The sequence below is a fragment of the Cryptococcus neoformans genome (genome assembly GCF_000091045.1).
Source record: "Cryptococcus neoformans var. neoformans JEC21 chromosome 3 sequence".
In the NCBI taxonomy this organism is placed as follows: domain Eukaryota; kingdom Fungi; phylum Basidiomycota; class Tremellomycetes; order Tremellales; family Cryptococcaceae; genus Cryptococcus; species Cryptococcus deneoformans.
Genome location: NC_006685.1, coordinates 1,806,156 through 1,831,200, shown reverse-complemented (window position 1 = coordinate 1,831,200; position 25,045 = coordinate 1,806,156). Strand labels below are relative to the sequence as shown.

Here is a 25,045-nt window from a genome sequence, read left to right as displayed (position 1 = left end):
TCTTCAATTCATCCACTTCACCCATCAACTTGCCGCCCAACGCCTTCTTCTCGTCCTCTGAGACTTGCGCAAGCTCAAGCGCTCGTGCCGAAAGAGTATCATTGGCTTCTGATAAGCGGTTACACGTCTCAGTCTGGGCAACCAGTTGATTCTCGAGAGAGCGTTTGGCCTGGGTGGCTTTGTCAAGGCTGCTCTGGAGGCTGTTGAGTTCGTCAAGGAAGTTGGACTCTGATTGAGAGGATTTGGCAAGACGGTCTTCCAAGATGGCAACTTGACTGAAGAAACCCGTCAGTAGTATCTCGACCTGGCAAGGCGAGGAGTACGCACTGCTGATAAGTTTCCAAGCTTCGCGTACTATCTTCCACTAGTTTCTTCGCCTTGGCCGCGTTCGTCTTCAATACTTCCCGCTCCTTGCCCATCCTCACAATTCTATCCACCAAAAGCCTCCCATCCTGGACCAATCCCTTAATTCTTTCAATTGCTTCGGCAATACTCCCAACCCCCTCCCCCTGACGCGGGTTGTATAATTCTTGCAAAGCCTCAACGTTGATGTTGTTGGAAGGGGACGCAAGAGCTCGGTTGGAAGAACCAGTGCGAGGGTCAATGAGATCGGCTTTCTCTCGGAGGGATCGAGGCGGTAAAAGAGGCCAGACAGATGCAAATTGCGAAGCAATCTCCTCAAGCTCAGTAGTGAGCGCTTGTATACGCTGGTCGGTAGCCTGAGATGTGGTAGGCGAGGCCAGACCGGAAAGGTTCTTTTGAGCAGTAGACAGCGATGCAGAAAGGGATTCGTTTCGGAGAGTAAGGTCTGTGATCTGGTCTTGCTGTTGCTATCCCTGCATGTTAGCGCCATTTTGCATCGAATGCCGACAGGGCTACTTACCCGAAGTCTCCTCTCCAAAGACGTCACCTCTTCCTTTCTGAGGGCCTCTCCCTTTTCCAGCTTGGCTTTCCAAGCGTCTCTATCTTCTGTCACTCTCCTGATCTCTTCTTCCAAACCCATATTCACTTCTCTCATCTCCTCTCTCAGACTGAGTACTTCTGTCTCCCTGGCTGCCAAAAGTTTCTTGAGATCTTCAAAGGCGGGCACGATCTCCTCCTCTTGGATAGGCTCTCCTCTCCGTCCTCGCAACGATCCGAGAACAGTACGCACGTGGTCTTTCATTTGTCTGTCTTGCTCCGACGTTTGACCGTTCTGCATTAACCTCTCCCTCTCTGCAAGAAGCGCTTCCTTTTCCTGTGCCCAATTATGCCTATCCTGGTTAAACTCTGCGACCTGCTTATTCCACCCTCGACTGTGCTCAAGCCAGGTCTGCCGTTCACTTAAAAGTTGTTCCCTTTCATGAGCCCAAGTCGCCTTCTCTCTTTCGAGATCATCCCTTTGTGCTTCAAGCTCCCTAGCTTCCTCTTCAATCCCTTTCTCGCGCCTTCCCAACTCAAGAACCATCGTTTCTAGTTCCTCCGTCTTGGCCCTTCCTTCGTCTAGTTGACGTACAAGCTCTTGTTCACGCTGATCAAAGGTCGAAAGCTTGTGAGACTGACTGTCAAGCCGAGACTGAATATCGGTAGTAATGCGAGTAAGACGACGAACTTCCCATGACATGACGCTAGAATAATGTTCGAGAAGCCGTCGGCGCAGGGATGCTTCTCGATCGCGCAATACAAGAAGGTCCTATTATCGATCATCAGTCTTGTATGATATGATTTCCGAAGAAGTGTAATATACCTTCTCAGCAGCTTCCACCCTCTTCTCAGATTGCTCCAGACTTTCCATAGTTTGTTTTGACATACGCTTATTAGAACCATTCAACTTCTGCAAAGCACGTGCAGCAGTTAAGATCTTTATCTCCCTCTGATGACGGGCTTGCACAGATTCAAGTCGGCTGGAAAGCAATGAGAGCTCCTACATGCATTATTAGCGATGGTGCCTCAGTGTATAAGAATGATTTAATGACTGACCTTTTTCCAACCCTCAACCTCCTCCCATCCACCAATCCCCATTTCCTGAGTATCCATTACGGCTTGTCCAGCCAGCAACGTCAGAAGCATTTCATCCGACCCATCCCCAATGCCCATACTTGCATTATCCTTGATCGACAGGGACCTTTGCATCCCTTGATTGCTATCGTAGGTCTCCATGCTTTCACCGTATCCAGAATCGGTATCATGCGGTGAAGCCATTTGCGAGAAGCCATTGCCATTGGCGTGGCTGTGGTTTGATACAACGGCTGTTCCTGGTGTTTGGTGGGTGGCATGCGCTGACATGGAAAGGGATTGTAGCCTGGAGTGCGTAGAACGAACTGAGCGAGAGCGAGACGATTGTCGGGTGTGATAGTTTGGCTTCAGAGGTTGGGAGTTCTGTTGGTATTGCTGTTGTCTCTGACTTAATTGACGCTGAAAAGGAGTTTGCGAGGACTCTGAGGATGCCGAGGTAGGAACGGGTGCGGCCGGATTCACAGGGTGGGTTATCGGTCTGTCCAATATAGATTCATGACCATCGGTTGCGGGTGTTGTGCTGTACATGCTGTCACGAATAGGAAGCTTGAAAGTGGCGCTATAGTCTGGATCGTTGCTATTGTCGACATTGTTTCCTCTTATCTCTCCGTAACCATGCCCCTTCGCCTTGTCTGCAATAGTAACGTTATCGTCCTCATATTTATCTGTTTCCTCACAGTAGGCGGCATCGGATGATGGAAATGCAGACGGAGAATCCAGCCGAGTAGCAGCGTCGAACCTCGCGAACAAACTGTCGCCGACGTTGTCTTGTTCTTCTTGTTGTCCGCGCTTGGAAGAGAAGCCGGAGGGAGGAAGGATAGGCGGAGAGCGAGCTCTGAAGAATGCTGCCTTGGTTATGCGTCCGCCCTGTTGCTGTTCTGCCGAGTTGTTCATGTCGACAACACTGGGCATTTGAGTTCGAGGGATAAGAGTTATTTGGTTTGAATGAAAATAATTAGTTGTCAGGCGCAAAAGTTGTTCTTGTCGCGACTTTCCTGTTGCAGCAGCTGTGATTTGTTTGTCTTTATTGCCAGATAGTTTACGTAATATTAAGCGAAGGCTCTGACAAGTAAGTACTGCTCGCTATTTCGTTACTTAACTGAAGAACCGTTTTTGAAAGTGACGGACAGATCAGACATAGGAGAAACAAGACGCTGGCGGAGCGTATACCAGCCCCTATCTTCAGCAAACCGAATAGTAAAGACCACCATTGCATTATCATATATCTATCTGTCTGCTACGATCACAAAATGTCCGCGCCCAACAAAAATAAACCCAACGTTCTATCCAGTCAAAGGGTCTGTAAATCATCCTATTTTTAATAAATGATATGCGAGAAAAGTATAAGCCTTTGCGAACGGAAATCTTCCCATAAGAAAGTCCGAAAAATCCTTAGATCATTGGAAACCTGGAGCCGGGAATTCTTCCGGCCATGTTATTTGGAGGCAAGGTACGACAATTACCTTCAGTGGGTTGTATAGCAAGGGACGGGGCGTCCCGAATGAAGCGATTGGTAGAGATAGATGATGGATATGGTCTATTGCCAGCCGTAGGATGTACCTTGCGAGTGTTGAGGGGCATCGTAATATTCAGGCATATGTCGCCAGTAGAAAATGGGTCGTAGTCTGTGGGTAATTTGGAAGCCGTCATCTTTTGAGACCGACGTCGACTAAGCTTATTGATCTACAGTACGCGATGTCAGCTTCGGAATGGGTAAGGGTAAATAAATGGCTCACAGTGTTGAGCGGCGGAATAGTGTTGGCAGTAGAGGTCTTGATCTTCTCTGGACTGAAAACAGTATCTGCGTTTTTCAAAATCTTACGACTGGGAAACGTGAGCATGCTTGGATTAACTATTGATTGAGGGTGGCATGACCCAATCGACTGTCCATTTGTGATGATTAACAAGTGCCGCATAGCAGTCAAACGTAGGATGGGCACATACTTTGATGTAAGAAGTGCCAGAAATATCGCTATTAGCAATGGTGGGCATTGGGAAGTTGAGGGATCCGAAGGTAATGTCCAGGATAGAGTCCGAGGAAGTGCTGGCAATCTGCATTTTGTTTAACTTGGGGGCCTCGGGGGTGAAGATAACAGTGGCTGGCTCTGAAATGGTGGTTTCCATAATTGAGTTGCTGTCGGCCTCTGAAGTGAGGGTGTCACGGAAACTGATTGTAGTTGTTGCTGGAGATACCTCGGTTTTAACATCCATATAGGAAGCGGCCTTGGGTATAGAGATGGCATTTGTAACAGTCTCAGCGGACGTGCGTGCCAAAGAGCCGGTGTCGACTCCGTTATTGGTATCAGATTCTGGAAGTATAAAAGGGCCCTTAACGGTGAGGGGCCTTTGGATCAAGCGGATGGGTGTTGAAATAACAGAAGATGCGGCCGTATTTTTGCCTTGAGTAACTGTACATTCCGTGGGAGTAGGGCTGCAGACTTCGTTGATAGTAGCATCAATAGCAGTAAGGATGTCCCTGACGTTATAATGTTTGTCAAAATGAAAGGTATTGATGTAGGAAGTAGGGATGTACTTGACTTTTTTGAGGCCAACAATTTCGAGTGGCTGATGAGGGTCACTGATGATAGGCTGGGTCTTGATATCAGACTTGGACATGGAACGTGGGAAAGAAGTAATTGACGTCTTGGTGCTCAAAAGCATAGGACGAAGTCTTGATTCGGAAGGATTTTTTTGGTAGACAGACGGAGGGTAGGGCATGTCAATCGAAGTAGAGTGAGGGCGCTAAGTAGACCATGTATCAGTGCTACAATTGCTTTGAGTAGATGAAATCTCACCCCTTTCACTGGATTGATTTTGATGATGACTTTAATACCATTAAGTTTCCTCTCATCTTCAGTGAGCTGCTTGACAAGTCGGCAAATTTTGTATACTTCAATACGATAAACGCGAGTAGGAGGGTTTGAGGATTGGATGGCGGGGTGAATGTAGTTGGGGCTTTTGGACGAAGATAACGCAGCTCCCATGGTGGAAATGCAACAAATGAGATGAGCGATGGAGAAGATAACAATGATTGATTAAGAAAAGGCAATAGATGGCAGTATCAAAGTGTAAGAGAGATACGAAGGGTATTAACCGAAAGGTTGTTATAAGAGATTATCTGTAGAGGTTTCCGAGGAGGAATGTGAATTGGACAGGAAACATGAGATAGAGGAGTTAAGCCTGACCTTTATACCCTACCATCAGAGGCATGTTGTTTGGTCGAAAACATCGGTGTGAAGACCCCAGTTCGAGATTCGGATCTAAATGAACAAACAAGGAATCTCATCACCACTGGCAAATTGCGCTGAACATCGCCAACGGCCACATAAAGGACAGCCAGCAAAGCAAATTGCCCCTTTTCTGTATGATTAGATGCCGCGGTGTGATTTCGAGAGTAAACGAAAGGTATTTGACCCACGGCGGAACAGAATTGATGAGGTTGGAGGTGGGAGAGGGGGTACCTTGTTAACACCTAAGAAGTAGGTAATCAGGAAAGAATTAGCGTAGCCAAATGTGCCGTCAGTATAGAATATGGATGTAAATGAACAGCTTAATAAAGATTTGGCGAACTACAGTATATGCGGGAGAAGATAACAGCAACATGTGCGAAGTAACGTAGTATAGTAGAAATTGACCGCAGCAACGAAGTCATGTCACAATAATCCTGTCCGAACGCACACAGATCGGGACACTTAAGCCGGTTTGTTTTCAGTCCATTGCGGACATACAGGCTGAACTCCGTTTTATTAGGACATGTTCCCTGTTTCCAGAAAGGCTCCCTCAAATCCTTTCCTGTGGGAGGCCTAATCATTCTTTTCAGAGCGTGCCTACTTTGCCATGAACCATTCGTCATCTTGAGCTGCCCTCGCGGTCGCCGCTGAGGTCTGCGATTTCGAGTGGCCAGGAGCCATATCATCACGCCACCAGTCCAGCAGCCTATTCCACTGTAACAGTCACAAGCATAGCATATCACCATAAGCGCCGTAGTAACCAGTATAGATCCACTCAATAACCTACAGCTTCCGCCTAACCTACCATCATATCCTCCCCTCACCCCCGGCAAGCCGTCGGCGAACCTTCAGCTGTACATACTTCTCCTGGTTCCTTGTCGATTGACCTTCAGGAAAGCTCTTCCATTTTTGGAGCAGGAGCAGACTCAGAGAAACCCACGAGCTACCAGATTATTGCCGCCAATACGATTACTGGTACCTCATCTGAATCCCGTGCGGCACAGAGTGAGCTTACATTGATCGTGAGTACTTTGAGATCCATGCCTGCTAGGGAATGGCACTATTCTTATGTCATTTATGTGGATGGACACCAGAGTATGCGCTGACAATGCCGCTATTATCTTTTTGCCTTTAATCATCACCTATCATCTTATATTACCCTGACTGTAAATGGCATCACTCTGCAACCATGCAGAAAGGCACCGTTCGACCTCGCTCGCCGTCTGCAGACGAGGAGTCCACCCCCCTGAAACAGCGAATAAGGCAGTCGGCGGCATCCTCGTCCCTGTCCACGCCTGCCTCCGACCTAGATTTAACGGCCAACAGGAAGCACATGTTTTGCAATATGGGCCAGCCTATTCACGATGATGGACCATCTACGTCTACGCATGTAGGGGGAAACATATCTAATGGTCACTCTACTGTCCAGCCTGGCTCATTACCGCCTTCCATCCTTTCCTCTATCATTCCCGTACGACCTCCTGGAACCTTGATGTATGAAGACGATCAAGACTGGGCGTCTGTTCAAGAGAAGTTGAAGGAGCAAGGAGACGTCGAAGGACGAATGGAAGTAGATGGGGATATTGATGGCAAAGGCAAGGGGACATCTCTGGTGATCGGTCGACCCGGTGCTGGAGGTGGAAAAAGAATGCCTGTTGAGAGAGAAGAAGTTGTGAGGCTGGTCCTGCAAGGATTACGGGATATCGGATATCAGTACGTCTTTCGTGTGATGTAAATGTGTCATGCCTAATCTAAATGCTTTTTTATCATCATAGCCAATCAGCAGACGTGCTAGAAGCAGAATCAGGCTATCAACTGTGCGCTGGTGCAGCGACAGACTTCCAAAACGCCATCCTTGGAGGTCGTTGGTCCGAAGCCTTAGGTCTCCTTCCGGAACTTGGTATACCAGTCTCCAACTCTCCTGCTGAAGCGGGTCCAAGTTCGGAATCTAGTAGCGTAACCTCTGATAAAGCTGGTAATGGTGTAATGAGCGGTAGCTCCCCTGGGGACCAAGCTCGTTTCCTTATTTCTCAGCAAAAGTACCTGGAGTATCTCGAAGTGGGACAACAAAAGAAGGCTTTGAATGTGTTACGAGGAGAGCTGGCCAGAGTGGCCAAGGATCAAGACGTTCTCCATACTTTGTCTGGGTGGGTTATGTGTGATTGAAACAATCGACAGCCAAGTACTAATCGTCGCGTACGTAGCTTCATGATGTGTCTAGACAAGGAGGATCTGTATGAAAGAGCTGGATGGGACGGATCACGAGGAATATCTCGAAGACAACTTCTGGAGCACCTTCAAGGTCTATCTGAATTTCGTTTGTCATGCTCTCGCGCACCGCTGACATGTAGTCTTAAGAGTTCATATCTCCTAGATTGATGGTCCCCTCCCGTCGTCTTGCCACCCTTTTCGATCAAGCACGTCAACAACAGCAATCCACAGCACTCTACCTTGATCATCCCGAAGCCAACTCCCTCTACTCAGATTACCGCAACAAACCCGATCAATTCCCTTCAGTAACCACCCACGTATTGGTCGATCATACTGACGAGGTGTGGAGAATTGAGTGGAGTCCCGATGGAACTAGACTGGCGAGCGCTGGTAAAGACCGCATTGTCGTCATCTGGAACGTTGAACCGACAACGAGAGAAGACGGATCTGTGAGGTACAATGTTACTCCTTCGCACCATTTCTCGGACCATAATGATCCCATCGACTCCATGGCTTGGTCTCCAGATGGGAAGCTGTTGATCACTGGCGCCGATAAAAATGTCCACATATGGGATACAGAGGTACGTTTCTGATATCATGACTCACAGATTATTCCTGACGAAAAACTGTCTGTAGAAGGGGATACAGATTCCCAAGCAAACGCCTGGGTGGCAACATACTGACACGATCAGCTCCATCCAATGGACCTCTGATGGCTCAGAATTTTTGGTCACATCCATGGACTGCCGAATTGTTTTTTACGTGCGTGCCCGTTCCTTTGCCGTTCAGGTTTCTGTACCGACAGCTTATAATTCCATTCCACCTTGTAACAGAACCGCGCCGGCAAGCTCCTTCGACAATGGTCCACCTTCCCTCTCCAGTTCAATGATTGCTGCCTCGTCCCTGATGGATCCATTCTCATCGCGATTACTACCCCTCTCAAGCGCGTCGCGCACAATGACAGGCTTAAACAGGCAATGTCAGGACGACCGGTCGATAGTAATTCTTCTGGACTTGGGTCTGGTGCGGCGGGAAGTGGCAATGTAGCGGCAGCAACGGCAGGAGGGGGTTTGACTCTGCTTGGCGGACCAGAATTCGGTTTCGCAACCATGGAGCACAGTATTGTAATGGTCCGGATGTCAGACCATGAGATCATCGAGTGAGTCCTCAATGTCCCACTATCATTTACAGTAGAGATTAATTGTTTGCCAGCTGGTCTCAGGATTTGAGATGCGAGATGACTAGCATCAGGCTGTCTAGTGACGGCAAGAGAGCATTGGTCAGCTGCAGTCCCGACGTAAGTCCGTAGTAATGCCATTTTGAAAGGCGGAGCTAGGCAGTGCATTAATGGCCATATTTAGGAAATACAAGAGTGGAGCATTTATCCCGGTCTCAAGTATCTTCGCAGACATACAGGTCACATCCAAGGGAACTTCCTCATTCGCAGCTGCTTTGGCGCTGTCAAAGATCAGTTCGTGCTTAGCGGTAGTGAAGGCAAGTTCTTTTATTTTCGATCTGTAAATTTTACGACAGGGCTAACTGCTCTCAGATGGCCATGTCTATGTATGGCAAGGGAAAGCCACGCATCCTATAGAGGTGCTTTCGGGACATTCGGACGTTGTCAATGCCGTAGCGTGGAACCCTGTTAGTACCAGAAAGATATTTGCCAGTTGTAGCGACGATAAAACTGTGTATGTCTATTGTTTTTCTGTCGAGATGAATGACTGACCGATGATGTCATTGCAGGAGGATCTGGCAGCCACCTACCAGTGCAGTTGACGTTCCGGCTGAGTCCGACTTGAGCGAAAAGGTCAAAGCCGAGAACGGTTTCACGGACAGTGCTGGAGATGGGATGGTTTTATAACGTAGAGGAACAAAAGCCGCACAGATGGCTGTAGTCCTTGTTATCATCACCCCTCAACAACATCTGTTTGCCGCCATTTTCTTCGGATTATAATGAGTCTTTTCTCTGGACAGCAAAACACAAACTTTCATAGTTTCACTTGAACTTCATCGGCGCGTACTCCCTCCTAGCGGTACAGCCAAGCCGACAATTCCGATCTCTCAATTCTGCAAGACTCCGAATCCATCCAATCAGCTGTTTTCAAGTTCCGAGTTCAAAGCAAATGAGTGCTATCTCTGTGTATAAGGTAGAAGGTTTGTACATGCATGTCTATTTACTTACACGATGTACGAGAATACGCACGAAACGGCGTGAAGGGCGCTTTCCGCACTTGACCTTTTGTAGACTGTAGAGCGAATGACCTTATAGTTTTACAGCATTCAAGATCAATAGAATATGTTTAGCGTCTCCTAGAGATTCTGTGGTTGATAAAAATTACCACTTTCACCATGAACGAATAAAAACATGATCCCATCTGCCGACAAGTTCGTGACTGGAGTCGACTATACGGTGGATTGATACTGGGCACCGAGATTGGCGGTACTTTGAAAAAGAACAATGACTACCCAAGACCAACCTGTTTATCATAACGATACGAAGACTGGAAAAAGTGAGGGACGGTTGCACTACCCAATTTGGTAAGTCTGCGTGACACGACGAACGAACCGAGTATCGATGTAAATCTATCTATTTTGGGTCTGGCGAGAGGGAAAAGGAAGGCGTACGACGATCGCAGTAGGTTAAGGCTCTAGTCTTGGACCCCACAACGAGATACTCACTCGCGCGTTCAATCCCCATCTACAACTGAGATACATCCATGGCGCAACATTGGCACCCCATAAAAAAGAAAGGTCGATACGCGTCGGACGCGAGGTGCACTGTTTTGAACCCTGAAATTGTGATGTTCGGCCGGCGCACGACGGAGCGAAGTCGTCGCGCCCTTCTTCCCTCGCTTTCGCAAGTTTTTCCCACCATTCATCTACTCCTGAATCTGTCGATTAATAAACAACCCCATCTCTTCAAGCTTGTAATGTACTTGACATATACTGAATCTTTCTATATGGATAGCTGGCGGTTGGAGCAATAAAGGACACTGTGTCTCTCGTAGGAGCCGTCTAATTTCTAATTCGAACCCGAGAGGAGAGATTTCGCGCACTGTATGATTATCTGATGATTAGATTAAGAAGAGTGGATCAGGGGCATTATTATTAAGGGACTTTCTGCATGGGAATTCGATTTAGGGGGTTTGATTTTGAATGTTCAACGAAGGCGCTGTTCAAGGCCTGCGGATGGCGGACAGTGGCTGAAAATGATGTCTTAAAAGTCAAGAGTCTAGAGCTGGTCTTCATCATGTGTGATTAAGCCCGAAGAGTGTGTATTATCGGTAAAAGAGGGTCCCTATAATCGTAGAGGGTGGAGTCTAGGGTGATACCTATCTAATAGTGTAATGGAAGGCAGAAAGCAAATGGCAATATTATGCAGAAGAGGAGCAAAAAAGAACGGGAGGTATCATCGGCACCGGGCAAGCGGAGAGAGAGAAATCGGCTGTCGCCTCCCTTCTTCGTTCTTTTCTTTTCTTTTCTCTTTATTGCGTACGGTCTCTACAATGGTCTGAAACGTATCCTCGACATAATTTGGCACGGTTAATTCTGTCGTACTGCTAATTAAATGGCATAAGGAATGAGTCGTAAGTGATGATCCGTAATAGGATTCTATGTCGGGAGCCAAAAGTAAAAGTTTTGTACGATAGAGTATAACGATACCGATAAGATGCCGACCTGTACCTGGTTTAAGGGACGGTATTCATACTCCATACCCTCTTTTTCGTGTCTGCATGGGTAATTTTCCGGTCTGTCTCATATTTTCTGTTTTTTTTTTTTTTTTTTTTTTCTGCTGCTCATTACGCCGGCGGGCACATGATGCTACATTTACTGCTATGAGCTCTCGCAGAGTGGACGTAGAGAGAAATAATAATGTGGAAGGGAAGTGGCCGGGGTGGTGCTTTGCTTGCAGTAAGTAATCCCCTGTATTTGCGCATTTGCTCTTCGCTCCAAGCACAGACATTAATTAAGCGACAATAATAAACACGCTTAAATAAGTTACCACAGTTATCTATTAACCGAATGCGCGCTCTCACTTCTTCTAGTTTATGAATAGTTCCAAGTACCCAGAGCATAAGCTAGTACAAATATTACTAGATGCAATAATATGCTACTTCTTGCTCATTGTTTGTTGCCATTTCATGCTCGGGATTAGAAAAGAATGTTCGGGTTCAACAATTTTGAAAAAATGTAATAAAAAATGTAGTAGTTAACGGCAACGGCCTACACCACCGCTCCACCTCTACAATCCAAAATCTAGGGTCTTCCGTCGGCTTGTTCTTCTTTGGTCTTCAGCCGGTGGTCATTCACGGCAGTTGCTATTTGCTTGGGCTATTCAAGCTCCAATGCTTCCAATGCTGGGTGCCGAACGGTAACTATTTTTTTTCGGTTTCGCAACTGTTATTTGCGTAGTAGTGGTGCAGGTAGCGAGTGAGTGATGTGATGGTTGTGGTAACTTCCTGGATCTCGATCGATCTGCATTGACTTTTTTTCTTCTCGTTATTCCTCTTCTGTCACGCTCTATATTCGTAGTTCGCGTTCGCCTCTTGCTCCTTGCTTTTGCCTATCGCTCGAAACTCAAGAATTATGCAATCATTAATAGGACTCAAAAGAATGAATTGCAAGGCAAAGAAGGAGGTAATGAACGGTTTTGAACTCATGATTCAACATTCAACATGCTCCTGGCAGCAGACGGCATGCATCGGCGAGCGGCAGACTGTAAGGATTAAAATATGGAAGATGAAGGCCGTGCGTCACCTTCGGCCGTTGGGCCTTACAAATACTCCATGTAACTTAAAAGACGATAAGAAAAGGGCACCGATATATGCAGACAACAATGCTTTCGGAGCGTGGAAGGTAGTAAAGGTGGAAGATGGAAGAAAGACGAGTTTTCGAGTATCAAGATGTAGGGAACTATTTCGGACACCCCCCCTATTTCTTTTGGGACACCCCCCCTCCTTCTACTTTGGGTAATTTTGACAGAGCAGCCGATAGATAACACCATGGACCCTGCAGCGCATCCCTGAGGCCCTTATGCCTGTTATTTACGTAATTAGTTCAGATGATATTGTCGCGTGCGCCAGACTGCAACATTTTACAAAAGTAACGAACAACAAACGCGTTTTTTTCTCTAATAACGCGCCTCCTTTTTGCTGTCATTTAAATACTTTTCATCCTCCTAAGAAACTTATAACGTATTCGAAAACATCATGGCTTCGACTGATTTGCACTCTTCGGATCCTCTTTCTCCCCAACCCGGTATCTGCCCACCTTCTCCTATTATCCGCGTCCCAGAGGCCGAAATATACTCGGGACATCAATCAATGGCGTTTGATTTTGATGAAGGTAATCTCCATGCCATGGAAGGTTCGGATTCATCGGAAGTCTCCAATATTGCCGACGAAGAGGATAGTGAGGATGACATTATCCAGGCTCCCATTGACTCCTTCAACGACGACGAGATGATCTCTACCCCTGGGTTCGACGAGCAAGCGTACTACCAATCTAAAGATGAGTGTAAAGGCGCTGTCCAGGCTTACGCAGCCTCACAAGGCTTCGCTGCTGTTATTAGGCGGAGCAAAAGGAAGAAGCCAACGAAAACTCACAAAGAGGGCAGAGAATTGATACAATACTCGTGCATCTTTGGAGACGAGTATCGCTGCACACGAGGGGACAGTTTCAAAGATGTGCGCATTAGGACTATACAGACCGTAAAAAATGGATGCCCTTTTGCTGCTGTGGCTTGGGAGATGGCAGAGGCAGAGGTAAAAGAGCATGGTGGAGACAAATGTTGGACTTGGAAGGTCGTGAATGCCTCGCACAATCATCCGCCTGTCGCCAATATTGGAATTGCACTTCTTCGGCGTGCTTCGCGGACGCCTGAAGCCAAAGAGCTGATCAACACGTTGATCGACAGCCGGACTCCATTCCCCTCCATCATCAGTACCATGTCTCAGCGTTTCCCAACGGTAATGTTGACATCGGAAGACTTGCATCGTCTCGCCTTTCGTCGTCGTGCAGATCTCCGTGCTGGCTCCAGTGCAAGTGCTGCTTGTATTCGGCAATTAGTGAGCAATGATGAGCTCCATCGTCCGTTTGTCAACACACGCGATGAACTCATTGGTTTGGTTTACACCAAGCGAACTGCTCGCGCACTGATTCACCGATTTCCCGAAGTCCTTTTCTTCGACTGCACATACAAGACGAACCTGTACCGGATGCCCATGCTCCATATCGTCGGATCCACATCGACAGGTATGACATACACTGCAGGAGTCATCTTGATGTTGCGTGAAACCACAAACTGGTATACCCAAGCTCTCAATTCGTTCTTCGAACTTGTCGGCAAACCGGATGTCAAGGTTGTCATTACCGATCGTGACCCAGCACTCATCAACGCTCTCATGTCTGTCCTCCCCAAGGCTTACCGCTTCTCCTGCTTCTGGCATCTTCAAGAAAATGTCAAAAGCAATATAAGGCCCTGTTTCGTTGACGAAGAGAACATCGTCATGGCTGTCTCGAATTTCTGCAAAGCTTGGGTACGGTATTGTGTACATGCAAAATCGGATGAGCAGCTTGAGGAAGGTTATCGGAAGATGGAAGAACTTTATCCTGGTCAGAAATATGCTCGAGCGATCTCGTATATCCGGGGTTTGGATGAAATCAAGGAGCGCTTTGTACATGCCTATATCAACAAGCAACTTCACTTCGGACAAACCGGTAATTCACGCTTAGAAGGTCAGCACGCAACTCTTAAGAAATCAATTGACACCAAGTACGGTGATCTTCTGCTTGTCATTGGGTCTCTAAGTACGTATTTTGATCAGCAGTGGTTGAAAATTTTGAAAAGAATTGAGCTCGAGAGAACGAGGTGTGCTACACATATTCCCAGTACTTTTGTTCGGGTATGTTCCTTCCTTCTTTCTGTCCTTTTTGTAATCGTGCTGATATAATTGTTTAGTTAAAAGGCTCCATATCCCGCGCTGCAATGAAGCTTCTTGCTGAGCAGTTGACTTTGGCCAAAAGATATTTGGGTGATTACGATGAAGGTGTCGATGACTTTGAAGAATCACACCCGTGCAGTGGCTCGTTTACAAAATCCCATGGATTGCCCTGCGCCCATCGTCTCATTAGCTTCGTCCGGGAAAGAAGACACCTTGAAAAGGATCACATTCATCCTCACTGGCGTCTCGGGTCTGCCGCAAGTCTCAAAAGATACCTTGACCATATTAACAGACTTGTTGGCACCCCAGATACATCAGTCATACGGCTGGATGATGTATTTGACTTCGGTGAGGACCAAGAACTTATCCTCGATCCACCCATTTTAAGCACCAAGCGGGGAAGGAAGGCCCCTAATCCACCAGTGTTGCAGGAAGACCGGATGTCGGCACCTTCAGGAAGGTACTTGACTCAGTCAGAAAGAATTATGGGGGCTGGATTGACCCAGCGAAAAAAAGGGCGCTGTAAACACTGCCAAAGTTCCACTCACTATACCAAAGACTGTGCGCGTGTTCAAGCGTCTCGAAGGGTCGACAAAAACCAAGAAGCTGAGAATGCAGGTGAAGACAGAAGAGTTCTTGTCCCAGATAGCGATGATGAGGAAGGAAATGAGGAAGATCTTGTCGAGGTACCGAATGAAGTTGGTCCTTTCATTCAAAGATTAGCCCAACTCGATGACCTTGCGCTTACATATTTTATAGCCCAATCTTCGTCCAAAAAAGCATTCTCGGTCACAATATCCTGCCCCCTCTCAAATATATCCGTCACATGCTGTTCAAATGCAGCATCTTCCTCCTGAACCCTCGGTCCCCCAATTACCCCCTTCTTCCCAATTCTATCCACCATTATCACAATACTATCCCCCTGCTCCACAGCATTACCCAACTTCAAAATACCATGTGCCTCCTACCCAGTATATCCCTTACAACCAAGTATTATTCCACAATCATTCCGAAGCCCCAACTCCCTATCATTACCCTTCTGTTAGTGGATACAATAATCTCCAATCTCCTCAAATTTACCAATACAACTTAGAGAATAATGTGGGCAAGGATGCGAGCATTCGATCGCAGGAGGATAGTATTATAATGCAGCGAGGGAGAGATCGACATAGCTGGGAATGAAGGCGAAGGAAGAATGAATAGATGTCGAAAGAGGAATAGATGTCACAAGAAGAATAGATGTTTATAATATTAGAGGACTGAATTTACTATGCACGAAAAAGAACATTTAGTTACGTAAATAACAGGCATAAGGGCCTCAGGGATGCACTGCAGGGTCCATGGTGTTATCTATCGGCTGCTCTGTCAAAATTACCCAAAGTAGAAGGAGGGGGGGTGTCCCAAAAGAAATAGGGGGGGTGTCCGAAATAGTTCCCAGAAACTCCAGATAATAATGAAAATAAATCAAGAATCTTCCAGCCCAATGAAGATCGGGGATTCCGCAGATGCATTACAACTGGCCCAGCCTAGTCATCCGCCGCCTTTACGCCTTGCCGTTCCGTGCCGTGTTTACTTTATTAGTAGTTTAAAAAACATAGGAACCAAATGACTAAAGTGGCGTTCAAATAACGTTGATTGTTTTTTTGTGGCTGACCCTTAAAGCTTATTTTCGACGAAATCTTTCGCAATCCTATATAGGGGGGTTTTTTTTTTTTTTTTTTTTTTCGTGAATTCCAGAATTCAGCGACCGAAGTCTCTTGGCCCATAACACCATATATCTTATAGTCAACGGTCGCAATTCGAAGCTCCACAATTCACAAATGTTTCGCATCCTTCCGATGGTATGATGTCGGTTAGTTGCGGTTAGCCTAGCTAATGGAAGGAGTGATCCAGAGAGAATAGAGAGCTTTTGGCTCTTGCACCTTCCACGGATACCTCACCGGCGTACGAATCATCGCTCTGCCATGGGCTGGTATCTGCTTTCATGCATTATCCCGTCGGATAGCGTTAACAGATCTCTTTTTGCCATCTACGTATTTACCGCCTCTGCCCTAGAATATGTAAAGATTGAATGCGCCACATGGAGAGGGTATAATGTGGTGGTGGCTTTCTTGGTTGTTTACGAATGGCGAAAAGTGTTGAGATTCGCAAAAAGTGAGAAGCAGGAATTTATGTGTGGGGGAAGTAGGGGATTCAACCCCCGACAACTTCACCTTTTTGTTTTCTTTCAATTGATAGTACTTTTACCAGAGTACACGTTTGAGAATTGGTTGTGCAGCCCAGTCGGCTTTTGTGCCAACGAATTAACGAAAAGACCGAAAGCTTATCATCGGCAGCAGGTGTATTATTATTATGTCGTCGTCGTCTGTTGCCGCTCTTCTCCGCCAATCTTATCTATTGAGCTCTTAATTAATTTATTACATTTTTTATTTACTTACGTACGCGAAAGTCGAATCTCTTTCCTCCGTCTGGTAGGGCTATCGATGCACGATCGATTAAGCTATGCTCTACGGCCCGCTAGCAAGGATGATCATTTTTAGGCGCTACAAACATTCCTCTAGAGCACGAGTACGGTTGCTGAGGATCCCGCATCCCGGCATGCAGCAAGTTATACTCGACTGCAAGCAGAACTGTCTCCATCCTTATTAATATTGCGTCCAATTAATACTAACGAAGATCGGAAGAAAAGCTCGCAATCCTTGATAAATATTGTCCTGGGTATCCCGACTGCACCATTATCGGCTCCCGAAGCGAAGGAACATTTGGCATTCTTCGGGCTGCAAACTCAGCCAATCAGGCCGTTTATGCTCATCACGAAATCAGATTATCGTTCGCTGCGACTGATTACAGCAGACTTTCTTCGTATCTGCCCGACGGATTTGGCCGAAGACATGGCGTGATAACGACAAGAGCTAAGATGGGGATTTTTTAGATGCATGCATTCATCCTTCATCTCTGCATTTAAATAGAATCCAACTATTCCATTCTTTTGGATCTGCTTCACGTAATCTTCTATCTCTCATCCTCTTGTGAACAAGCTCATCAACACTCGCAATGACCGTCACCGTCGCCCCTCGCCGAAAGATCTTGGGTATCGGGTATCCTCGCTTTGCCATTCCCGAATGGAAAGAGCTCGCGGAAAAGTATGATATTCACTATTTCATCCCAGACGAGCGCAAGCAAGTCATGCGAGAGATTAAGAGGCTCTGTGACGAACAGGGGCCTTTTGATGCTGCTTATGTCGTATGTTCCTCGTGACCGGACTTCTTGAATGTCGTGTTGTTGACTCATGGCATCTTATAGCTCTTCGGAACTGCCGCTTACTCTCCATTCCATCCCGACTTGCTCGGTCCCCTCTTTGAGAAGCCTGGGTACTGTGGTCTCTTTGCTCAAGGCGGTGCAGGTAAATAGATGTCTTTCCAAAACTTGGTATGACGACATGACTGACATCTTGCAAAAGGCTACGACGATGTCGACTACCCGTGGCTGGCTGCCAACGGATGCTACCTCTCCAATACCCCCAATGCTGTCACAGAAGCTACCGCAGATATGGGCATCCTACTCGTGCTCGCTGCCGTCAGAGGTCTCTACGAAGCTGAAGTTAGCGTCAGGGCTGGTCAATGGAGGAAAGGCATTGAGTTGACAGATGACCCCACCGAAATGACTATTGGTTTTATTGGATTGGGTGAGCGTCCTAATGAAACCAGTCGAAGTTTCGTGACTGACTTGAAGTAGGTGCTATTGGTAAGAGCATGGCCAAGAAGACCAAGCCTTGGAATATGAAGATTCTCTATCACAACCGAAAGCCTTTGCCCAAAGAAGGTGCGCGTATACACAGTATGTCCGACAAGAACTAACATTCTTTAAGAGGAAGAGACGCTCGGAGCTACCTTTGTCTCTTTGGATGAACTCCTCGCTCAATCTGATGTCATCTCCCTCAACTGTCCTCTCACCCCCGAGACACGAGGCATCCTCTCAGACAAAGAGTTTGAGAAGATGAAGGATGGGGTATACATCGTCAACACTGCCCGAGTAAATTAAATCCTGCCATTCGAAGCAAGCTTTCAGACACTAATACTGACTATCGCGGTAGGGAGCTGTAATTGATGAACCAGCCCTTATTCGAGCTCTCAAGTCTGGCAAGGTCCGACGAGCAGGTCTTGATGTTCTTACCAACGAGCCCTGTGCCGACTCACCCCTATACAGCATGAAAAACGTCACCTTACAACCACATCTTGGAGCATTCACAAAGGGGACCATGTTGAGAGGGGAGCGGGAGGTATTTGCCAATGTAAAGCAGTAGTGAGTCTCGCCTCGGACTTTGCGTGGTGTGGCACATCGCATAACGCTGACCCCATAAATATAGTATGGAAATTGGGCTACCTGTCAACCCTGTCAACACCCCTGCTAAAGTTGAGAAAAAGTAGAGATATGGGCCGAGTTCATTAGTCAAGTAGCATTTCATATCTAGAGGTATTTTTTGTAAAGGGTCATTAGATGTACTACATTTCATTCAGCGCCTCACTCCATCCTTAACTTTGAACACCGATCTTCACCGCGAGAAAAGCCGAAGTTAATGAAAACGTGTTCCTTAGATCAATGCTACTTCGTTCTTCTGACAATGAGCCGGCGAGCGCCCGGTTTTCAGTCCAAGTTGGCCACGGCGGTTCATTACTACTGTTCACTGCAGTGATGTGTAGGCGCCTCAACCTCCGGGCTCAAGCTTGATTCGATCAATCGCCAGCATGCGCAAATGACGATCTGGCTGATCCGAACAAATTCCCGCCCATGTCCAAAAGGTGCATTATGATCCTTCTTACATACATTGGATACCGCAGAAGAGTGGCTATAATAGTATCGTGATAGAAATTGACGACGATGAATAGATACTTGGTGCGGAGAATTGATTCCGCCCCCCATCCGGCTACTTGCCCACTAGTTGCAACCGGAGGGACATCCGTTCGCTCAAACGACCGACCAACATACTGACAGACGGATGATTTACAAGCCTTCATATCTTCACATGGATACTTTTTCCTCGTTAACTTTTCCAGTCTCCTGAAAGACTTTGATAATTTTCACCAGAATGCCCCACATCGCACTCACAAGACCGCGACCTACTGTCTGGCAGATCGCACTTACCTCACCACCAGACAACCGTCTCGTCCCTGCCCTCCTATCCGAGCTTTCTGATGCTCTAGATGCTGTAGAGATTGAATGGAGACAAGCTGGTGGAGGAGATATGGATCCGAAGAAGAGGGAAGGCTATGCAGGGAAGGGGGCGGGTGCTTTGGTGTTTACAAGTGGATTGCCAAAATTCTTCAGTAATGGGCTGGACTTTGAAGGTTCGCTTAAGATCAACAACTTTTTCGAAGGTGAGTGCATAAAGAGCTAGGCAAAATGTTGGGATATTAACGATTAAGAATACATGTAGAGGTTTATGACCCGGTAATGTGGCGTTTACTTACCTTTCCATTACTAACGGTAGCTGCCATTAATGGACATGGTACGTACTGGAATTTAAAGTGGTTCGCTAGGATACCCATATATTGACGACTTGATTTATCAAAGCGTTCGCGGGAGGTATGGTCTTAGCCCTTTGCTGTGACTATCGTATCATCACATCTGGAAAAGGTTTCATGTGCATGAATGAGGTAAAGTCCTTCTCATTCGATTAATATCTGTAAACCCTATAAAATTGATTAATGATTCTGTAAACACTAGATCACTTTTGGCTCCCCGCTGCCAAATTCATTTAGCGCCCTCCTTGCAAATCGTATCCCCGACCCTCAGCATCTCCGAGACACTTTGCTCGCCCGCCGATGGACTCAGCCCGAGCTTCTCAAGATAGGTCTGGTAGACAAGGTCGTTGAGCAAGATAAAGTTATTGAGCAAGCCGTTGAACTGGGGGAGAAGGAAGGGATTCGGGTGGCTCCTGGTAGTTGGGGTCTTATCAAGGTTCGTCTGTTTTGATCTAATCATGTCATAAGTATACTTGAGAGTGAAACTGATTTGATGAGTAGGAAGGGGTGTTTCGTCCGATCCTGGAATCTTCGCAGTCCTACCGGCCCGTCGCCAGACCTCCAGATGCTGAGAAGGCATTCTGGAACCGGGTGGGTAAGGGCAAGGGCAAGGCAAAATTGTAAAACGCGCGATTTATTGACACGACTTTGTTTCTCAAACCAGACTGTAGGATATGTTTTTTACTTTGTGGTGAAAAATGCATGGACCCAATTGAAGAATTTGTTTTTGATCTCTGGCTGGTAAGAAGATCCGAATCTAAGCAGTGTAGTGCTCTCTCTGTGTGAGCATCCAAATGAGACCCGTCCCTGCAAAGTGAAGTTGTCAGTCATGTCTTATGCTGTCCAAACATCTAACTAACATCCAACAATGAGAGGCCCAATCGAAGCTCGATTGGGCTTTACAGACTTGAACACGAGCAGTTCTGTTGTAAAGTGGAAGGTCGCAAGAGCATAAGTACCGATACCAAGGTTGTACACACTACTCGCAAAAGTATCAGTCCTGTTTAATACATACACCAAGTGACAGAAGTAAATAGCTTACAGAGGATCGTTAATGTTATAAGAAGCCATTCCTCGAATCAAGCTGGCGAGTAAAGTCCAAGCACCAAAGATTCGTCCAGCAAGGAAAGTCACTTTGATCGCGGATACCCAACAAAGATGTTCCTCATCAGTCTCGAGGCTCGTCTCACCCTCCGAAAAGCGAACTCACTCTCTTCAGCCTTCCCGGCATAGACTTCTTTGCTCTGCCAGATGACAAAGTAGTTTTGAACGGCGTTATAAGTGCCGGCCACGGAGGTCAGGAGTAGCCAATAAGGGAGGATACCGGCTGTTGCAGATGGGAGGACTATACATAGATATGTCAATAGCTGTACTCTTACCAGCGGTCAGGATACGCAAGCACTATACGCACAGGATGACATAGTTATTTCGAGTATCTGTTAACAAAGTTGGGATAAAGAACGCACAGTTGAAGAATGTCCATGCGGAAATAGGTCTTTCGGCGGACTGACCGTAATTATAATTGCTGCTTTTCGCCGTGTATCCAATTAATTATTGTTCTTCATTCCTCATTCCTCCGTCCACTTTTATTTTTTTCGTAATTGACATCACGCCACGACTGGCATTTCCCCAGGGGCAACGGGCACAGATTATCCATCGATACCGAACGAAAAGCTTGCAGAAAGAAAAAGAGCAAAAAAGGCACGACCCGGAGCGACAAATCCCAACTTTGCGCTGAACACACCACTTCTGTCCCCTCTCTTGTGGTGCTAGACCCATCGTCCCAAAAAAAAGTCATGGATATCATCCAAAATGGTGAAAGCAGTAAATCACCACACGCGCAAGGTATTAATGGAGATCTTACCAAGGCGGATGGAGATGTAGAGATGATGGATGGGGAGAATGGTGTTGGCGTTGAGCTTGGGAGACCAGAGATGAAAAATGGAGATGAGAGGAAGAGAGGGACAGCGAGACTTATCATGCCTCATTGGGACGGTAAGCGCATTCGTATCTTTTTAATCTCACAAGGCCTCTGGGTTTAATGATTCCTGTATGATATTAGTTGCACCTGTTAAACCAATCCACTCATCTCAAGATCTCATATCTCTACTCCACCTTGATACCCTATATAACACCTATGTCCGGCCTTTTGCCGACCTACCGGGAGACGAAAGCCAACCAGGAGCAGGAGCAGGAGCCGATGGTAATGATACACTCCAAAGAGGGAAGAAGAAGGGAGCAAGTATGCCAGGAAGGAAGAAGATGGAAAAGGGGTATCAGCATCTGATTGAAGATTGTATTGGTGAGTGATATCTAAACAACCTGACAACCACACGTTGGGGAAGGACAGGCGAAATGTACTTATGGAATGTTCGTAGACCCAACACCGCTTGGATACAAGAATGACAACCCTTCATTGTTACCACTACTAAACGATGTACTTTACCCGTCTGCACCTCCTCCCACCTTATCACAAGAGCCAATAGAAGCTCTTCCAAAGGAAGCGTTTGCGATTGCAAAGTTAGAACCGGGGACTGTGCAGGATGGGGTAAGTACTGCTTTCTTTCCTTCGTTGGCATTCTTAAATATCTGACCGATTGGATGTAGTACGCCGGTGGTCAAAAAGCCGGTGTCAGGGAAGCAGAAGAAAAGCGAAGAGTACGTCAAAATATTATAAAAACCCGTTTCTGTCATTCTTCTTTGGCTAACCTTTTCTTGTCTCAAACCTCCAACCTCAAACAGAGAAAACGAGCGGCACGCACAACTACAGCCGATATCATCTCACCTATCAACGCTACTTTCCCCGGTCACAGCCAAGGACGCTCCTCCACACCTGGTACACCCCTCTTACCTGTCCCTCCACCTACTCGCGGTTTCCCTCCAGGGGCCAATACCGCACGTCGGGGCACTGCTCCTCCGGGTCAAGGCGGAAGCGGGGGCGGAAGTGGCATTCAAGGTGTTCATCCTTTTGCTCGACATGGTCCAGCTACGGGTGCTGGTCCAGGTGGTAGACCATTCACACAGAGCTCGAAACAACGTCCGGCGAGTATGGAAGTCCAAGGAAGCGGGGGTGGGAGGAAAGGACTGCCTAATCGGTCGGCAAGCCCGATGCCTTTATCCGCTGTAGCAAGCCCTGGAGGTCCCGGTGGTGGGGGGGGCAAGGGAGGCGGGACATTGCCATCGGCGTCGGTCTCGGCTTCGAAGTCGGGGCAGAGACAGTTCCCGCCAAATAGGAATAAAAGACCGGGTAGCGCGGATGTGCAGTCGGCACAGATGAAGAAATCAAAGGGAGGGAGTAGGTCGGCGAGTCCCATGCCCGGCGCGGGTGTAGGCCAAGGTCAGTTGAGGAGATAGAAGGTGGGTGGAGCGGAGTAGAGAGTTGAGATACAGGATATTGGGAGATTGTTGTATTGCATTATACTTAATTCGCATCTAGGTCTTGATGAACTATCATATCATGCCAGAAATGGAAAGATGAAGTCACCCGTGAAAAACATCAAGAAGCTCCAAGCCTGTGGAATCGGTCCATGATCGAAAACTTTGCAGCATTAGAGTATTGGTATAATCTTCTTTCATATCATGCTAACAATGTTATACTAGCCTTCAACAGTTGCCCCTCTTTTTTTTGCTTTCTGTTGGTCTATTAATAGTGACCAGACTGGTCGAGAGCCTGCTCAGCCTGAGCCTTCGCGTGCCTTTTAGCCTCCTCTCGGTCCCAGCCGTCAAGACCTATTTTCCATCGAGTCACCGTCAGTATCCAAGCCAAGCTCCTCAAGGAAAAAAAGGTCAAAAGAGTTTATGGGGACATACCCTTGGTCTCGAAAAGCTTGTCAACCTCGGCAGCGGCGAAACCGGCCAGCATCTGCTTGGCCAAAGCGTGCTGCAAGGGGTATCGTGTCGTCAGTAACGCTGTCCAGCAGTTGAATGTGTGATTTTTAAAAAGGAGGGTGGAACGTACAGAAGGAGGCTTGCCGTTCCTGGCAACGTGGTTTTCATAAGCCTTCATAGCCTCAAAACCGGCAGCACCGCTGATAACGCATTCAATCAGTCACTGATCTCCACAACAAGCGGGCAGATCCCCGACAGAGATAACAACGTGGATCGTGGACGTACCCGATGAGCTCGTGAGAGAGCTTGGCCTTGTGGGCTTGGTTGTTAGGATCGAGGTTGCTATTTCAAGTTGTTAGTTTGTATAATAATAGAATTACTTTTGTGAAAAACACAAGAACGTACTAGACCTCGTCTCGGCCGGAAGGGTCGTTGTTAAAGAAGTCAAAGAGGCCTGTATGGATGTCAATAGATCCCCAAGCAGCAGAGAGCAGACGACACGCACCCATTGAGATAGATGTGTTTGGTGTTAGGTCGTTAAGAAGCGTAACAGGTCGTTGTTGCTGAAGAAGAAGACAAAGAAAGGGGAAAAGGTGGGCTTTATATAGGGGAGACCGGGGACTCGAGGGTGTGCCATGCATAGCCTTAGCCTCCCTCGCGTGGCAGCAGGCCGTTACTGATTGCTGATTAAACGTGATCAAAATAACCATGGCGTGTCACCCCTGATTCGGAGATCCTTTGTTCGGTTTGTATTACTCAGCCCGTGTGGCCTGTGTCCAGACTGCTGCATGGTGATATGGTGACCGGGTGCACGCGTTGAAGACGTGAGACGAAGAGAGGTGTGGTTACCCAGCTCTTCTACGGCTCACCATTCTCTTCTCTATAGACCATACAAACACTCGGATTCTCTGACGGGCTCCAGAAGGTTGAGGGGGGAATTCGGGGTCGTCTCTAGTGTATGAGCACAGGAGGGAACGATCCTGCGCACGAATACAGAAATAGAACAAGTGGAGGCAGCCAACGGCGCCTCGCTGCTGATCGGGTCAACGATGACGCAACTTACCCCGGCGTCGCGAGATTGCCGGAGCGCAGAATGCTGTTCACGCCGTCAAGCCTGGATTTCCGACACTTCCAACGTCCAACAGCTGGGATGCTGAAGGCTGGATTGGAGACAACGGACAAGGAAGTTGGGCAGATAGTCCAGCTGCATTGTAAGCAGCCAGTTGGTAAGTCCATCCACCAAAGAATTATACGCCGACGCTGTAGACATCAACTTGCATTATGCAGTCATAGAGTAAATGCAATATAATAC

The 25,045-nt window shown here is 47.2% G+C and overlaps 9 protein-coding genes across 9 annotated transcripts in view; 4 read left to right on the top strand and 5 right to left on the bottom strand.

Annotated features, from left to right (window-relative positions):
* The window catches only part of CNC06250 (conserved hypothetical protein), a 3,299-nt gene extending 338 nt beyond the window's left edge, over positions 1 to 2,961 (bottom strand). Inside the window, exons 1-5 of the mRNA XM_569884.1 lie at positions 1,960 to 2,961; positions 1,727 to 1,903; positions 884 to 1,672; positions 328 to 830; positions 1 to 275 (exon numbers count right to left, since the gene is read on the bottom strand). The exon at positions 1 to 275 is cut by the window's left edge and continues 80 nt beyond it. Of these exons, the coding sequence (XP_569884.1) occupies positions 1 to 275; positions 328 to 830; positions 884 to 1,672; positions 1,727 to 1,903; positions 1,960 to 2,907 (2,692 nt within the window). The 5' untranslated portion in view covers positions 2,908 to 2,961. The remainder of the gene's footprint in view (positions 276 to 327; positions 831 to 883; positions 1,673 to 1,726; positions 1,904 to 1,959) is intronic.
* A 205-nt stretch (positions 2,962 to 3,166) lies between these two features.
* CNC06245 (hypothetical protein) lies at positions 3,167 to 5,508 on the bottom strand. The gene is made up of 4 exons (XM_024658463.1): positions 4,791 to 5,508; positions 3,940 to 4,737; positions 3,732 to 3,878; positions 3,167 to 3,678 (listed from the first exon to the last, which is right to left on the bottom strand). The coding sequence occupies exons 1-4, from the start codon at positions 4,977 to 4,979 to the stop codon at positions 3,388 to 3,390; spliced, it is 1,425 nt and encodes a 474-aa protein (XP_024514318.1). The 5' UTR covers positions 4,980 to 5,508; the 3' UTR covers positions 3,167 to 3,387.
* A 392-nt stretch (positions 5,509 to 5,900) lies between these two features.
* CNC06240 (negative regulation of gluconeogenesis-related protein, putative) lies at positions 5,901 to 9,723 on the top strand. The gene is made up of 11 exons (XM_569883.2): positions 5,901 to 6,247; positions 6,421 to 6,938; positions 7,001 to 7,372; positions 7,430 to 7,527; positions 7,584 to 8,017; positions 8,073 to 8,198; positions 8,270 to 8,595; positions 8,649 to 8,733; positions 8,798 to 8,930; positions 8,986 to 9,127; positions 9,183 to 9,723. The coding sequence occupies exons 2-11, from the start codon at positions 6,559 to 6,561 to the stop codon at positions 9,298 to 9,300; spliced, it is 2,214 nt and encodes a 737-aa protein (XP_569883.1). The 5' UTR covers positions 5,901 to 6,247; positions 6,421 to 6,558; the 3' UTR covers positions 9,301 to 9,723.
* Positions 9,724 to 12,619: 2,896 nt separating this feature from the next.
* On the bottom strand, positions 12,620 to 15,567 carry CNC06230 (expressed protein). Its single transcript, XM_569882.2, has 4 exons — positions 15,464 to 15,567; positions 15,132 to 15,408; positions 14,932 to 15,088; positions 12,620 to 14,552 (listed from the first exon to the last, which is right to left on the bottom strand). The coding sequence occupies exons 2-4, from the start codon at positions 15,285 to 15,287 to the stop codon at positions 14,509 to 14,511; spliced, it is 357 nt and encodes a 118-aa protein (XP_569882.1). The 5' UTR covers positions 15,288 to 15,408; positions 15,464 to 15,567; the 3' UTR covers positions 12,620 to 14,508.
* Positions 15,568 to 17,337: 1,770 nt separating this feature from the next.
* CNC06220 (glycerate-and formate-dehydrogenase, putative) lies at positions 17,338 to 18,887 on the top strand. Its single transcript, XM_569881.2, has 7 exons — positions 17,338 to 17,626; positions 17,687 to 17,786; positions 17,844 to 18,068; positions 18,119 to 18,205; positions 18,252 to 18,415; positions 18,477 to 18,685; positions 18,750 to 18,887. Exons 1-7 carry the CDS (start codon positions 17,438 to 17,440, stop codon positions 18,808 to 18,810), a joined length of 1,035 nt encoding a protein of 344 aa, XP_569881.1. The 5' UTR covers positions 17,338 to 17,437; the 3' UTR covers positions 18,811 to 18,887.
* A 431-nt stretch (positions 18,888 to 19,318) lies between these two features.
* Positions 19,319 to 20,609, top strand: CNC06210 (conserved hypothetical protein). Its single transcript, XM_570049.2, has 5 exons — positions 19,319 to 19,758; positions 19,818 to 19,889; positions 19,955 to 20,037; positions 20,108 to 20,341; positions 20,407 to 20,609. The coding sequence occupies exons 1-5, from the start codon at positions 19,470 to 19,472 to the stop codon at positions 20,527 to 20,529; spliced, it is 801 nt and encodes a 266-aa protein (XP_570049.1). The 5' UTR covers positions 19,319 to 19,469; the 3' UTR covers positions 20,530 to 20,609.
* Positions 20,110 to 21,377, bottom strand: CNC06200 (ergosterol biosynthesis-related protein, putative). The gene is made up of 5 exons (XM_569880.2): positions 21,317 to 21,377; positions 21,116 to 21,250; positions 20,948 to 21,038; positions 20,766 to 20,884; positions 20,110 to 20,712 (listed from the first exon to the last, which is right to left on the bottom strand). Exons 1-5 carry the CDS (start codon positions 21,324 to 21,326, stop codon positions 20,663 to 20,665), a joined length of 405 nt encoding a protein of 134 aa, XP_569880.1. The 5' UTR covers positions 21,327 to 21,377; the 3' UTR covers positions 20,110 to 20,662.
* Positions 21,378 to 21,485: 108 nt separating this feature from the next.
* On the top strand, positions 21,486 to 24,138 carry CNC06190 (hypothetical protein). The gene is made up of 8 exons (XM_024656878.1): positions 21,486 to 21,900; positions 21,968 to 22,207; positions 22,284 to 22,453; positions 22,513 to 22,563; positions 22,648 to 23,262; positions 23,342 to 23,787; positions 23,866 to 23,941; positions 24,027 to 24,138. Exons 1-5 carry the CDS (start codon positions 21,702 to 21,704, stop codon positions 23,257 to 23,259), a joined length of 1,272 nt encoding a protein of 423 aa, XP_024512512.1. The 5' UTR covers positions 21,486 to 21,701; the 3' UTR covers positions 23,260 to 23,262; positions 23,342 to 23,787; positions 23,866 to 23,941; positions 24,027 to 24,138.
* CNC06180 (conserved hypothetical protein) lies at positions 23,459 to 24,723 on the bottom strand. Its single transcript, XM_569977.2, has 6 exons — positions 24,239 to 24,723; positions 24,139 to 24,187; positions 24,019 to 24,075; positions 23,864 to 23,933; positions 23,716 to 23,785; positions 23,459 to 23,634 (listed from the first exon to the last, which is right to left on the bottom strand). The coding sequence occupies exons 1-6, from the start codon at positions 24,441 to 24,443 to the stop codon at positions 23,549 to 23,551; spliced, it is 537 nt and encodes a 178-aa protein (XP_569977.2). The 5' UTR covers positions 24,444 to 24,723; the 3' UTR covers positions 23,459 to 23,548.
* Positions 24,724 to 25,045: the final 322 nt, after the last annotated feature.